Consider the following 16,129-nt stretch of genomic DNA (forward strand, 5'->3'; position numbering starts at 1 on the left):
ATCAACAGTGTATAACTGTTCCAGTCTCTTCACAACCTCTCCAACATTTATTATCTTGTGTTTTTTGGATTAATGCTAGCCTTGGAGTGAGATGGTATCTCACCATAGTTTTGATTTGCATTTCTCTAATGGCTAATAATCATAAGCATTTCCTCATGCATCTGTTAGCCACCTGAATGTTTTCCTTGGTGAAGTGCCTGTTCATATACTTTGCCTATTTTTTAATTGGGTTGTCTTTTTGTTGTTGAGGCTTTGCAGTATCTTGTAGATTTTAGAGTTTAGACGCTGATCGGATTTGTTGTAGCCAAAAATTTTTGCCCAGTCTGTAAGCTGTCTTTTTACTCTTTTGGTGAAGTTTTTTGATGAGCATAACTGCTTCATTTTTAGGAGCTCCCAGTTATCTAGTTTCTCTTCTGGTGTTTGTGCATTGTTACTGACAGCTCGTATTCTGTTTATGCCATGTATTAGGACTCCTAGCATTGTCTCTATTTTCTCTTCCATGATCTTTATCATTTTCGATTTTATATTTAGTTTTTGTGCATAGTGTGGGGTGTGGGTCTTGTTTCAGTTTTTTGCAGATGGAAATCCAGTTATGCTAGCACCATTTATTAAAGAGACTGTCTTTTCCCCAATTAATGGACTTTGGGCCTTTGTCAAATATCAGCTGCTCATAGGTGGATGAATTTATGTCTGGATTCTCAATGTATCTGTTGTTGAACCAGTACCAGGCTGTTCTGACTACCATGGCGGTATAATAGGTTGCAAGATCAGGTAGTGTGAGGCCTCCCACTTTGTTGTCCTTCTTGAGTAATGCTTTAATAATCTGGAGCCTCTTCCCTTTCCATATGAAGTTGGTAATTTGTTTCTCCATCTCTTTAAAAAATGCTGTTGGAATTTGGATCGGGATTGCATTGTATCTGTAGATCACTATGGGTAGAACTGACATTTTCATAATGTTGAGTCTTCCTATCCACGAGCAAGGTATGTTTTTCCACTTATGCAGGTCTCTTTTGGTTTCTTGCAATAGTGTATTGTACGTTTTGTTGTATAGGTCTTTTCGTCTCTGGTTAGATTTATTCCTAAGTATTTTATCTTCTTGGGGGCTATTGTAAATGGTATTGATTTGGTGATTTCCTCTTGGAAGTTCTCTTTGTTGATGTAGAGGAATCCAACTGATTTTTGTATGTTTATCCTGTATCCTGATACTTTGCTGAAATCTTCTATTAGTTCCATAGTTTTCTTGAGGCTTCTTTGGAGTTTTCTGTGTATAAGATCATATCATCTGCAAATAGAGATACTTTTACTTCTTCCTTACCAATCTGGATGCCCTTTATTTCTTTTTCTAGCCTAATTGCTGTGGCTAGGACCTCCAGCACAATGTTGAAAAAGAGTGGTGATAAAGGGCATCCTTGTCTGGTTCCCGTTCTCAGGAGGAATGTTTCAGACTCTCTCCATTTAGGATAATGTTTATGGTTGGCTTTGCATAAATGCCCTTAATTATGTTGAGGAATTTCCCTTCTATTCCTATTTTGCTGAGAGTTTTTATCATGAATTGGTATTGGACTTTGTCAAATGCCTTTTCTACATTGATTGATAAGATCATGTGGTTCTTCTCTTTTGTTGTATTTATGTGATAGATTACATTGATTGTTTTCTAATATTGAACCATCCCCGCATACTTGACATAAATCCCACTTGATCACGGTGAATTATTTTTTTGATATGTTGTTGAATTTTATTGGCTAGCATTTTGTTGAGGATTTTTGCACCAATGTTCATGAGGGATATTGGTCTATAATGTTCTTTTTTTGTGTTTTTACCTGGTTTTGGTATCAGGATTATACCTGCTTCACAGAATGAGTTTGGGAGTATTCCAGCCCTTTCTATGCTCTGAAATACCTTTAGTAGTAGTGGTGTTAACTCGTCTCTGAAAGTTTGGTAGAATTCTCCAGTGAAACCATTCTGGCCAGGGGTTTTTTGTTGTTGTTGTTGTTGTGAGCTTTTTAATTACTTTTTCAATCTCTTCTTTTGTTATAGGTTTATTTAGTTTATGGTAATGGTTTTCTTTATGATTTTTTTAAACTTATAAATGCTTCCAACTAATAACTTTAACAAAACACTTGCGTGGGCAACTCTTTTTGAGAGCCAAACCAAAAAACTGGTGGGCCATATTGTGCCTGAGGGCTATCTTTTTGCCACCACTCATCCAGCAAGTTCAATGTTGAGAATGTCAAAGTTGCATTAATAATTCTTGTGGCCTCACTTCCACCTCAAACACAATCCCCAAGACTTTCCTGTTCCCCACCTCTGGCCTCTCCCCATCTTCTGACTTTCAGATAATCGACCAAGAACAGTGACCAGGAGACCTTGGCAGGCAAAGTCATTTCAGCTGATAGGACTGCATACATAACATTTTCTGAATTAATATTTTATAATTATTGATTTAGGCTACTTTACCTACTTTTAGAAAGAAAGTGAGACAATAAATTAGAACTTCAGAAGATTAATGAACATTTTAAATGTAAACTTTAGCACTTCAGTCAGAAAAACATAGTGCCTTGACAGCTGAAAAGACACTCTGTCCTCATTCCTGTAATTTTTGTTAACTACGTCGGTTAAAAAATGTCTCTATACTCTTTTATAAATCAAAGTCTTCATCGCTACAGTTACTCTGTACAAATACCTGAGGCTCTTTCAGGTAAAGAAGGAAACTCTTATGAGTAGATATGATCAGTGTTCGACTCCTGTCCTTTAGAGTAGTAATCATAAAAATCTGGCACCACTGCCTTCTCTTCCAGCTCATGTGTCCACAGCTACTTGATTATGATAGACTTTTCTGTGGAGTCTAGATTTGGCCTCTGGATCCTCCCCAGCACAGGACTCTGGAAGGTCCCCACTAAGCAAGAGTTAGCAGTTAAGATATGATGCATTTGACTCCCAGGCAACATGGTGCTATAAGCAGAAGCACCACACCATTCCTCCACAGCAAAGATCCAAAAAACTATGTCAAACAGAGACACATGTCAATCCTGAAACCCTAAGCAGCAAATGAAGAGATAAAGAACTCAGCCAAGCACCAAATGGAATAAGAAACTGACCGAGAACAGAGAGTGGGGAGAGATACATGCAGAGGTCCCCATCAGCTAACGCAGCATGGATCTGCCATCTTGGACTCCTATCAGACATCAAAGAACGGGGGGTACGAGAAAGCAGCTTCACAGAGCTTCCAGCAAGAGACAGAACAACCAGTAAACAGTGATATACCCTTTTTCACCCCCACGCTCTTTACCCTGAAACGGCCTCCTCTGCTTCCTGCGGCCACAGTCTCTTGGCTGGGAAGCACAAGCTTCATCCCGGTGCTGCTTGGATTCCACCCACGAAGGTGTGTTGCTTTTTTCTGCTTCTTTAGATTTCTTCCTTACCTCACACCACCTTCCCCTCCTTTCTCTCAAATACCTGGCTCCATGTGAATTATGTGGGATACAATCAAAAGCAAAAATTTTTGAGTGATTGGAGTTCCAGAACAGGGAAAGAAAACAGAAAACAGAGAGGATCACTGAAGAACTACTGACAGAAAACTTCCCCAATATCATGGAAGATGAAAAGCTGACCATTCAAGAAGCTCAACAAACCCCATATAGGATAGACCCCAAAAGAAAATCACCAAGGCATATCATAATCACACCGGCTAAAACCAAAGACAATCCTAAGAGCAGCTCGAGAAAAACAAAAAGTCACATACAGAGGAGAAACAATAAGACTAAGCTCAGATTATTTGGCAAAAACCATGCGGGGAAGAAGGCAATGGGATGACATACATAAAACCTCGAAAGAAAAAAATTGCCAGCCAAGAATAATATATCCTTCAAAACTCTCATTCAAATATGATGGTGAAATTAGGTCATTTCCAGATAAACAGAAATTAAGGGACTATGTAAAAACCAAACCAAACTTACAGGAATTATTAAAGGGAGCCCTTAGATCTGAGAACAAACAATTTCAGCTCACAGGCTGAATCTAGGATGCAGGATCGTACCAGCCAGATACAAACCTAGGAAATGAACGCTCAAGGATTATCCAAAACCAAAAGAATTACAACAGAGAACCAGAGAGGTTAATCTGTAAAGGACAACAACATCGGAACAATAAAAGACGTAATAAACGACGTAGGTATAGAACCTTCTAATGGAGAAGAAGGGAAGGCAATACTGAGTAACAACAGATTGGTTCACACCTAGGAGGATAAGAGTAAGTTTCAAAGTAACCACAAAGAAAGTTAACAAATCTACTCATCAAAATAAAGAAGAAAAACATAAAGTCTCAGTAAAAACAAAACCTACAAAAACAAAAGAAATGAAAAAAAATCCACAAGCAAAAGAAATTCAGCACAGGAGAGTAAGAGGAACAAAGAAAATGTCAGCACCACAAAAAAAAGCACTACAAAATGACAGCAATAAACTCACACCTATTAATAATGACACTGAATGTAAATGGCCTAAATGCACCCATGAAGAAAAGGAGAGTGACAGAATGGATAAAAAACAGGATCCATCAATATGCTGTCTACAAGAGACACATCTTAAAAATAAAGATATAAATTTATTAAAAATCAAAGGATGCAAAAAAAATATATCAAGCAAACAGCTACCAAAAAAGAGCAGGAGTGGAAATACTAATCTCAGATAAAAGACTTTAAAACAAAATCTACTATAAAAGACAATGAAGAACACTATATAATGATTAAGGGGGCAATCCATCATGAAGACATAACCATAATAACATCTGCACACCCAATGACAGGGCTCCCAAATACATAAAACATACTCTAACAGCGCTGAAAAGAGAAATTGACAGTTCCACAATAATAGTAGAAGACTTCAACACACCACTCTCGGTAAAGGACAGAACATCCAGAAAGAAACTCAGCAAAGATAAAGAAGACCTAAAGGGCACAATCAGCCAATTTGACCTCATAGACATATATAGTAACACTACACCCAACAGTTGCAAAGTATACTTTCTTTTCCAATGCACATGGAATGTTCTCCATAATAGACCACATCTTAGGCCACAGAGCAATCCTCAATGAGATCCAAACGTTGAGATAGTACAAAGTATCTTCTCTGCCCACAATGCCTTCAAGGTAGAAATTAACAACAGGAAGAGCAAGGAAAAAAAATCAATTACATGGAAACTGAATAACACCCTGCTTACAAACCACTGGGTAATAGAAGAAATCAGAGATGGAATAAAAAAATTCCTAGAATCAAACGAGAATGAAAACATATCATACCAAAACCTTTGGAACACAGCAAAGGCAGTCCTCAGAGGATGATTTGTTGCAATAGACGTACACATCAAAAGAGAAGAAACAGACAAAATGAAAACATTAACTACAGAACTTGAACAAATAGAAAGAGAACAGCAAAAAAAAGCCCACAGCCACTAGAAGAAAGGAAATAATAAAGATCACAGCAGAAATAAATGAAATAGAGAACAGAAAAACAATAGAAAGAATCAACGAAACCAAAAGTTGGTTCTTTGAAAGGATCAACAAAATTGACAAACCACCGGCCAGACCGACAAAAGAAAAACAGTAGAGGATGCAAATAACCCAAATAAGAAATGAAATGGGGGACATTAGAACAGACCCAACTGAAATGAAAAGAATCATAACAGAGTATTATGAAAAACTATACTCCAACAAATTTAAAAACCTGGAGGAAATGGATAAATTTTTAGAAACACACGGCCTACCCAAACTACAACAAAGTGATGTTGAAAATCTGAACAGACCCATAACAAGAGAAGAGATTGAAATGGTAATAAAAGAAATATCCCAACAAAAAAAAAGCCCTGCCAAAAGTTTCAAGTGCCCAAAAGTTCCATAAAAGTTATCTTTAGGAGAAAATTATAAACAGTTTTTTCAAAGATGCATAAACTCCTAGACTATTAAAAAATAATTTCTTCTATTATTTCTCTTCGACACTGATATCTGTAAAGAGCCATCACAACCAAGAAGAATGTTATTCCACAAAGGATGAGCTTTTGTTCCCTCACATGCATATTTAAAATGTCAGTCTATTCAGTCATAGGCCTTTGTAGCTAAAATAAAACTTCAAGAGTATCCAGACATTTACTTTCATTTTACAAATGAGGTATGTGAAGGCCAGAAAGTCTCCTAACTCTCAGTTAGCCTTCTTTTCTGTTTACCACATTGTCAGAAAGCAGAGTCAATGTTCGCAGAATGTTATGAATTAGTGTATTCTACATCATAGATAATTTGTAACCACAGTCTTTATTATTATGCAAAAAATTCATTGAAAGCATTAAAATTCTATAATAAAAAATAGACTTTGTGTGTGTATGTTCAAAAAAAAAAACTTTGTCTGATTAATGTGTAAATGGTAAATAGAAATCCATATAGTTTCAGGTCTGATTCTACATCTGCTAATTGGATTTTGCTGTATGGATTTAGTAGGCCAATATTCATGCCCTTAAGTAAATAGCTCTCTGAATGCATGCATAGGACAAGGCTGATTTTTTTCTTTTAATTGGTAGAATCAATGACTAAATCAGAGGTAGGCCAAGTTGACTTTGCAGAAGTAATCTAGGTTATAATGAAAGGACTTGATACTTATTTTAGTAGCAGCCTTAAAACTAATGAAAACAAAACAGAACTGTAGAATCCTAAAGGTCTTCCAAGGGCAGAAATTCATCTTTCTTTGACAAGAATGCCCACATTATTCTGAAGCATTCTGTTTTACATCTAATTCCTAGCTGACAAGTGTCTGTTTTTCATGCCTATTCATTTGTCACCCTTGTGTTCTCTCTGCCTGCAAGGCATTGGCCTGCCTTCTATCACATCTCTCCAAATGATATATAAAGGATGTGCTTAAAACGTTATCCACCAACTGCTGACAGAGTAGTGTGGAAGCATACTGCGCTGAGCTGCTGCCGTACTGCACAGCCACAATGTATTCTATGCTCATTACACAATCTGAAAGTTAGAAAAGAGGTTTTGTGGCAGGAATTAAAAGCATTCTTCAGGAAGAAGTATTACCTCGAAGGGGGTTAAGTATGAGACCATTTTAGAAATTAGATAAAATTTATACAGAGTTCACAGTGAAACCATTAAAGTAAAATACTTATATAGTATTTGTTGACGGTTTACAGTCTGACCTGTCTGTTAAACATGTGCCTCTGATGTGGCATCACTATTCTCAGTTAGGAAACAAGGATCTACATAACCTGTGCCTTCATATGACAGGAATTTGAAAAGAGGGCCAAAAATTACACCATATCTGAAGAAGAATTTTAGCGTACTGCCCACAGACTTGGTGCTGCCCAGTTCTTTTATCATAAGGTTTTGGAAAAGAGTAGTAGGTCCTCATGATGTTCACTTTCCCAATTCCCAGGCAACCCTCAACTGACTCAACTGAATCAGACCGGCCTTCACCCTCCTCAACTCCTAAATTGCCCAAACCAATGACCCCTTTTTGAACCCTCTGCTTCATTTGACCTGGTGGCCACCCCAATTCTTAATACTTTATTCTGCTCCTGGCTCCTGTGACACTTACCTCTTGGGTTTTTCTCCCAACTCTTTGTTCACTCTATGCCATTATTTGCTGGCGGCTTTTCTTCTTAAATGTTGGTGTCTTCTTTTCTTTTCAGAGATTTCAATGAATTTTATTCTGCACTGTCTCCTCTGGGGATGTCAACTATTTCCAGTGCTTCAGCTAACTCCAAGACAGTGAATCACAAATCTTCAACAGGGACTATTTTTCCTAGTTCTAGACTGTTGTTGTGTGCCATCGCATCAATTCCTACTCAGGTCGACCCTATAGGACAGAGTAGAACTGCCCCATAGAGTTTCTTAGGCTCTACTCTTTATAGCCCTGGTGCCGCAATGGTTAACAGCCAGGCTGCAAGCCAATAGGTCAGCAGTTTGAATCTACCAGTCGCTCTTTGGAAACCATATGGAGCAGTTCTACCCTGTCCTATAGGGTTGCTATGAGTCAGTATCAACTCGATGACAACGGATTTAGAATCTTTACAGGAGCAGATCGCCAGGCCTTTTCTCCTGGGAGCTACTGATGGGTTCAAACCACCAAACTTTTGGTTAACAGCCAAGCGCTTAACCATTGTGCCACCAGGGCTCTTCAGCTCTAGGCTAATCGTTCTCAAACAAGTGTAATTTTTTCAGACATTATTTGGCAATATCTTAAGGGATTTTTTTTTTTTTTTTTTTTTGTCACGACTGGGAGGCATGCTACTGGCATCTTTTAGGTAGGGGCCCGGGATGCTGCTAAATATCTTACAATGCACAGGATAGCCCCTCACAGCAAAGAATTAGTCTGCCCCAAATGTCAATAGTGTTGAAGTTTATAAACCATGATATGGACTTACTGGACTTTTCCATTCCAATATCTTACAGACATACTGAACTGAACATAAACCAAAATAAATGTATTATCTTTCTTCCCACTTCCCTGCCTAATTTGGTACTATTTCATTCAGTTTTGGTACCAACCTAAGAATTGCAGTCACAATAATATAACATTATCTTTGCCTATTTCTAGAATCTGCCTTCTTCTCTTCCTGTCCACTATCACCAGTTGAGTTCAGGACTCCATCATCCCTCCTGGCCTATTCAAATGGGTTCTGAAATGCCTTCTGTCTCCTCACCCCCATCTCAATCCATCTGTCATGATGATGGTCATATTTAACATTTGATCTCCTTCCTTTACTTAGAAGCTTTTGAGGGTTTGTCATTCTTTAGCATGCAAGAATGGCTTTTCACATCCAAACCTCAACTCACCCTTCTAGTCTTAATTCTGTATCTTATCATCTTCGTCTAAGTACCTAATGAAGTGTCTACGATAAGAAAACCAAAAAACCTAACCTGCTGCCTGCTACCGTCGAGTTGATTCCGACTCATGCTGACCCCATGTGTTACAGAGTAGAAATGAGAAATAACTAATAAACATTAGATTAAATTGATTTGACTATTTTGACACATATATGTCTTACTTTTTCTTATTCTCGGCCCACATTTTGTGATATGGTGATTAGCGTGAGTGAGAGTGATTTAATATGTTATTTGATTGGAGAACTAATTCCAATCATCATGTCTTGGCCCTAACTCACATGAGATGAAACGCTTTTAGAATTATTTTTCACAAACAAGGTATACCTTGTCAAGAACATTTTATCCCATAAAAAATATTCATTACTGCTCTTGTTTTTATTAGTATTTGACATTTTGCCAGAATATTTCAGTGAAGATTAAAAACAAAGAGAAACTACCATATCAGTAGGAAAGATTTTAATATTTATGTTGGAAGGGCACCAAGTAACCAAAAGAGATGTTAGAGAAAAGTGTGGGATGGCAAAATATGTATCAAATCAAAGGTCAGTGTATTCTAAACCAGCGTTGATTATTTTGCTGTGGGACTTTTGGTAATTTGGTAAAACATGTCCTTCATATGTAATATAAGGCTATGACTTAGATCACTTTCAAATTCTACTAATTTGTGGATTCTAAAGGTTTATTTCCACCATATGCTCAATTTCTTGATAATCAAAACAAGAATGACCTTCTGACAGATGCTTTGTCATTGTCTAGAGACTCCCTTATCATTCCTCAGATCTGTGTGAACCCATCATTTTCCCATAATCCGTAAGGTCTGAAAGTTTTCTTCTCACAATAAATTTAGCAAAATGGCAAGTGTGTAACGGTGGATTTTTTTTCAATGTATTTTTCCAGGTAGTGTTTTCTGGTAGGTCATTGGAAGACGTTCAGGATATACCTCCAGAGCCTTTGTGTTGCTATCCATTAATTCAATAGGCTGAAATGGTACTTTCAGATTCTTATGTCTTTATCAGGGGTATGAAATGAAGGTATAGAAGCATTAATTTAATTATTAAAATCCAGTTGATAACTTTCCAATAATTTTTATTGGAGGCAGATAAACTGTACATATATGAAATAAAGTTTGTGTGTAGTCTTTAAAAAAAAAATAACTGATTCCAAGTTCTATGACACAATCATTTTTTTAAAACAGTTTGCTGCTTAAAATGAAAAACTAGTTTTTAACTTTTTTTTTTGGTCCATTTATAATGGTTTTGAAAACTATGCTGCAGATTGCTGTAGCAACTGTAACTTATATACATACATAATTAGGTACTTGGGATATTTGAGCAGAATGACTATTTAATTTTCGAACTGAAGAAAGATCACATGCATGATTACATATTGACATATTTTGGATTCTTCCCAATATTACTCTATTCCCTGCCTTGTGCTTGAGCATCTTCAAGAAGTTATGTTCATTCTTTCGGGCCCCCAGTGTTCTATTTTCAACTCTGAAACAGAAATTTACTTATAACTTATTGATCAAATATTCCAGGGTTATTACAACTTTAATTGTATCTATTGTGAAAAGAGAGTAAAATAGTCATGTGCATGAGGGACTCTGTATAGAAAAATAATGAGAATGTGGTTTTCTGACTAAAAATGTAATCATCATAGTTGATGATCAAGGACTACAAAAGAGACACAGTTAATTGGTTCTTAAAGGAGCCCTGGTGGTGCAGTGGTTAACAGCTCAGCTGCTAACCAAAAAGTCAGCAGTTCGAATCCACCAGCCTCTCCTTGGAAACCCTGTGGGGCAGTTCTGCTCTGTCCTGTAGGGTCGCTATGAGTCAGAGTCGACTTGACGGCAGTGGTTTTTTGTTGTGGTGGTGGTTTTTGTTTTTAAGAAGTCCCTGGCTACTAACTGAAAGGTTGGTGGTTCGAATCCACCGGAGGTAACTGGGAAGAAAGGCCTGGTGATCTACTTCTAAAAGATCACAACCATTGAAGACTTTATGGAGTGCAGTTCTACACTGAAACACATGGGTCAGCATGAGTCAGAATCACCTTGACAACAACTTGTTTTATATATTTATTTATTGGGGGGAGGGGGTTGATTTATTGTTTCCTAATATGAAGACCTCCAAACCATCCCATTGAAGTTTAAAGTAGATATAATTTATAGCCTCTGAATTTAATAAATTCTACCACACAGAACATAATAACCTAGATTACTAACAACATGTAGTTGAAAAGAAATAAAAAATACAAAGGCACATATACTAAACCCAGGAATTTTTATTGGACTTTTTATAATTGATTAAATTTTATTTCATTTTGACATATACTTTATCACCTGTACTTCCCAGATCTACGGAAGACATTTGAGCAGGAACCGCTAGGAAAAGAAGTGTCCTTGGAACAGGAAGTCTTGCTCCAGTGTCGGCCACCTGAAGGCATCCCAATGGCTGAGGTGAGTAACAACATTTTTTTGCATTTAGCAGTTGGCACTCAGTTATTCTAATAGAGGCCTAATCTGTGGCTAATGGCACAGTGAATTAGGGTATGGCATGATGAATGGATGGTAATGGAGTGCTAACTGCCTGCTACTGGCAAAAGAGATTGATTGGGAACTGATTAATGACTTAGAAGTCAATTAGAATGCCCCACTGGACAGAGCCACAGGCAGCTTGGTTTAATTTTGTCATTCTCTTTCAAGAAATCAGAGACACTGCTTTATTTTATCTGGCACCTATCATAAAGATAGAAGGTATCCCATAAATTTTACTATTATTCTTGGTAATAAGCAAAAAAAAAAAAAGTGTATAAAGTGTGTGTGTATACGTGTGTGTGTGTGTAGATGTGTATGCCCCACATATGTATTTCCTGTTCCATGACGTAATCATGAATATTCTTAGAAGTCATATCTAACACCATGTAAGAGAGGTATTTGAAGCAAGTGTCAATTAGTTTCATCCTGTAGGTTTCCATCAAACTCTTCATTTTTATCTTTTGATTCTGCGTAAAACAAAGCCTAATTCTACTATGCACACACAGATCCCCATGAGTCGAAAGTAACTCAACGGCAACTAACAACACCACTGATTGACTGCCGATGAAGTATCACTAATCAGATTCATACTAGGACTTGCCATTAACACCAAGCGATATAGTGTCCTTTGAAAATGCCTCGTCTCTGGAAGATAGGCCAATAAGAGGGAGTGCCATGTTCTCCTTGATACATTCACCATCATCTTAGAGCATAAAGTTGAGGAAAATAATCTAATACTGTGTCCTTCATTAGTTAACTGATAATTTGAAGCTCTAAAAAACATTACTCTTTACATGATGGTGAATTTGAACTGCTGACTTTTTGGTTAGCAGCCGTAACTCTTAACCACTACGCCAACCAGGGTTTCCATGATGATTAAGAGACATCCTAATTTGAATCAGACAGTATTCTTCTAGATGATCTTGGATCCTACAAACCCAGGCACACTTTAACTCAGCGCATGACATAGCTGCCACTTTGTTGGTGGTTGCTTGTTAGCTTCCAAACTACACCGAATCATTTGGAATCATTACTAAAGAAGCATTTTTCAGTTGTTGCAATATGGGCTTGTACTTCAGTCAGGTGATGTTTTGAAAAGTCAATACCTGAATTTTGCCCATATATGAAGTTGCAAAGTAATACTCTTGAGAGTTGCAACACTGTGCAAAAAAAAAAATTGTTAGTAATCAGCAGTGCACTTACTACTTGATGTCTCATAGTTTTTTTATTTTTAAAGATTGAAACAAAGGAAGAAGTCAGCTTAGTTAGTTGGCTTCATGACAATCAAATCAAATGTCTGATTATGCTCTCCAAATTAAAAATAATAACAACAAATTAATTAGAAATTTAGACACAACCTTACCAATCTTACTTTTTTTTTTTTTGCCAGTCTTTCATGTCTAAACGTATCAATGCATAAACTCAAGATGGCGCTCTTAATGAGATTTTCTTCTTAACTTTGAAAGAACTTTTTTTTTTTTTTTGCCTTGTAACTAGTGTACCCTGGTTTTCTAGCACCTTATCAGAGACTTTACATAATTGTAGCTGTTTCATTCAACAACACCAAAACCATCTTCCAGCATTGAGACACAGTGTGACTTAGTCCAATTAGAAAGAAGACATTCTCCTCTATGTTGATATTTCATTTCAGTTATTACTAATAGTTGCATCTGTCTCCTTAGTTGTATATCTAAAATTCTAATACAAACTTCCTCCATTAAACTACATTAAAGACAAAATATATCATGAGTAACATGGATCTCCAGCCTCGTTTTTACTCGAAATTCCTTAAAGGTAAATGATCCCTGCAAAAACTTTCAGTGAGGGGATTCTAATAATTGCTTCATATTTTTAGTCTCCTCGGCAAAATGGTTCACTTTGTCAAGGAGTAAAGATTCATGACTGCAAACTAATTGGTTGTGAATTTTATTTGTATCATAACTGGGGAAGAGACCAATTAACACTTGACAAGCTCAAAAATCATATACCCATTTGACATGCAAAGAACTATACTTAATGCACATTTCTTTTTCATTTTTTGAAGTCAGAAGTAAGATCAAACACACATGCTCGAGAGCAGACTAATAAACTCCTTTGTAAATTCTTCTCAACCCTACTAATATCTTAACATGACACATTACAACTGCCATTTGCTCAGGAGGAACAGATAAATTTAAAAAGAAAGGGAAGAAAGGTAACTTGGTGAGTTGAAGGATTACATGATTATTTTAATTTAAAGATAAAAACAATGATTATTTAGTATTTCACTTATTTTTTGAGGAATCCTGCAGGATAGATATAGCATAAACTGAAATGTTGATCTTAAAGGAAAACCACACTTCCGAGGTTCACCATTCAGCCAGGGATTGGACAGCCCCATAAAACAAAACGGGACTAATGAGGCACAGCAGTCCAGGGACAAGGACTAGAAGGCAGAAGGGGACAGGAAAGCTGGTGATAGGGAACCCAAGGTTGAGTAAGGACAATGTTGACGTGTAGTGGATTGTTAACCATTGTCATAGAGCAACATGTGTACTATCTGGTTAATGAGAAAGTATTTTGTTCTGTAAACCTTCATCTAAAGTGAGAATAGCAGCACAACTGGAAGAGCATAGTCGATGTCACTGAACTGTGCACGTAGAAATTTTTGAAATGGTTTCTCTTTGGCTATGTATATTTTCACCAAAAAAAAAAAAAGGTTAAGAAGTTAGAGGGTTGACATGTTGTGGGGTTGTTAACCAATGTCATAAAACAACATGTGTACTACTGTTTAATGAGAAACTATTTGTTCTGTAAACCTTCACTTGAAGTACAATTTAAAAATAAGAAAGAAAAAAAGGAAAACCAACAGGTAGACTTGTAATTTACCATAAATAGAATCAGTCCCTAGGATATCAGGGAAGATAGGCAGGTATTTGTGCTTCTTTGTATCCCATGGCAAATGATCCTGGCAAAGTCAGATAACAAATGTTCAGTGAATACATGGCTGATTGATTTAATTTGATCTTTGTTTTATAAGCATATAGCTCCTCTAGCTCCACTGAGGATGTTGTCCATAGATCCTCTGTAGAATATTAGGAGCAATATTTTTCTTCCTTCTCATTCAGGTTAGTAAGTTCCACAGAAATCTAATTTTTAAGTTGTGATGGCATCACCTTTGGTGCAAATGATGATCTAGCCCTATCTATAACATTTCATTCTCTCCCTTATTTTGGTTAATTCTTTATTATAGAATGTTAATATGATTTCCTTACGGAACACCAGGTTTGAATACAAGATTTACCGTATTTTAACTCTTTGACTTTGGGCAAGATATTTAAATTCTCAATACCTATGTTTACTCAGTTGTAAAAGAGAGATATAGTACTTATTCATAACGTTGTTCTAAGGTGTAAATGAGATGATATATGAAAATCACTTAGAACACACCAAAAGCACTCAAGAAATGTTGACCATTATTAGTACTACTATTATATTATCTCCTGTTGATTCCCTGAAGACTGAATTCAACTTCTTGAAGTCAAAATAGTCACCGAGCACCTTCCACGGAAGTCACTCTGCTTGCACTGGAGGGTATGCAGAGGTGAAGCTTCTGTTTTATTAAGGATCACCAACATGCCCTCCTGTCTTCTGTAACTGATTGCTTTGATTCAAGTCCATAAATGCTACAAAAAAAAAGATGATATTGTGAGCTTTAAAACAAGGAAAAGCCCTTTTAACAAGGCTATCAGATGACTTATTAGTGTAAATATCCATGATGCACTGCTGCTCTTACCCTGAGTTTTAAAACTAGCGTTGCTCATTTAGTCTTCACGGTCCCAAATACTGGACTGACTCTCATATTTTCTTCCAAAGATGAAATTTTGGGCTGAGGCTACTGTTAGTTAGATCTACTTTTCAGAGTCCAAGGAAAGAGAGAGATGAAAAAGTCTCAGAGGAGAAAGAGGCCGACCCAGGATCCATTATACTCCATCTCTCCAGGTACTGACAGGTTTGACTTACGAACGCCATCAATACTCATCAGTTAACAAAATCTATGTTGTGGTGACCCCAGGGGTGAAGCACAGGGCCTCTAGGCTTGGCTGCTCTTTCCTCATTCTTGCCAAACACTTTCTTTACATCTAGAGGTGCTATTGAAACAATTCTTAACAACTGTACCACTCCCTTAAAGGGCCTTAGTGGCGCAATGGTTAAGCACCAGCAGCTAACCGAAAGATCGGCAGTTAGAACCTACCAGCAGCTCCATAGGAGAAAAGACCTGACAGTCTGCTCCTGTAAAGATTTACAGCCTAGGAAACACTATGAGGCAGTTCTCTCTTCTGTAGAGTTACTATGAGTCAGCATCCACTCCACGGCACACAACAACAACTCCTTTAGCACAAGAACAGTCTTGAAGGTTTTTTGCTATGTCAAGTATAAACTCTTTAGCTACTGGATCATGGGGTGGTCCAGGGATTCCAGGGAGCCTATAGGGAACAGGGAATGGTCATTCAGTTATTTAGCAGCAAATATGGAAGTATTTCAGTATTTAACACCTGGCAGGGACAAACCAAAACCAAACCTCTTGCTGTCGAGTCAATTCCGACTCATAGCAACCCTCTAAGGCAGGGCAGAACTGCCCCACAGGATTTCCAAGAAGCGGCTGGTGAATTCGAACTGCTGACCTTTTGGTTAGCAGCTGTAGCTCTAAATCACTGTGCCTTGGCTGCTAACGAAAAGGT

The 16,129-nt window shown here is 37.2% G+C and overlaps 1 protein-coding gene across 2 annotated transcripts in view; it reads left to right on the top strand.

Moving 5' to 3' along the window:
- Positions 1-16,129, top strand: part of UNC5C (unc-5 netrin receptor C) — a 437,515-nt gene that overhangs the window by 306,343 nt on the left and 115,043 nt on the right. For both annotated transcript variants that reach the window (XM_004387005.1, XM_012558632.2), the window contains exon 4: positions 11,227-11,330. In XM_004387005.1, coding sequence (XP_004387062.1) covers positions 11,227-11,330 — 104 coding nt within the window. The remainder of the gene's footprint in view (positions 1-11,226; positions 11,331-16,129) is intronic.

The sequence above is a fragment of the Trichechus manatus genome, unplaced genomic scaffold (assembly GCF_000243295.1).
Source record: "Trichechus manatus latirostris isolate Lorelei unplaced genomic scaffold, TriManLat1.0 scaffold00178, whole genome shotgun sequence".
In the NCBI taxonomy this organism is placed as follows: domain Eukaryota; kingdom Metazoa; phylum Chordata; class Mammalia; order Sirenia; family Trichechidae; genus Trichechus; species Trichechus manatus.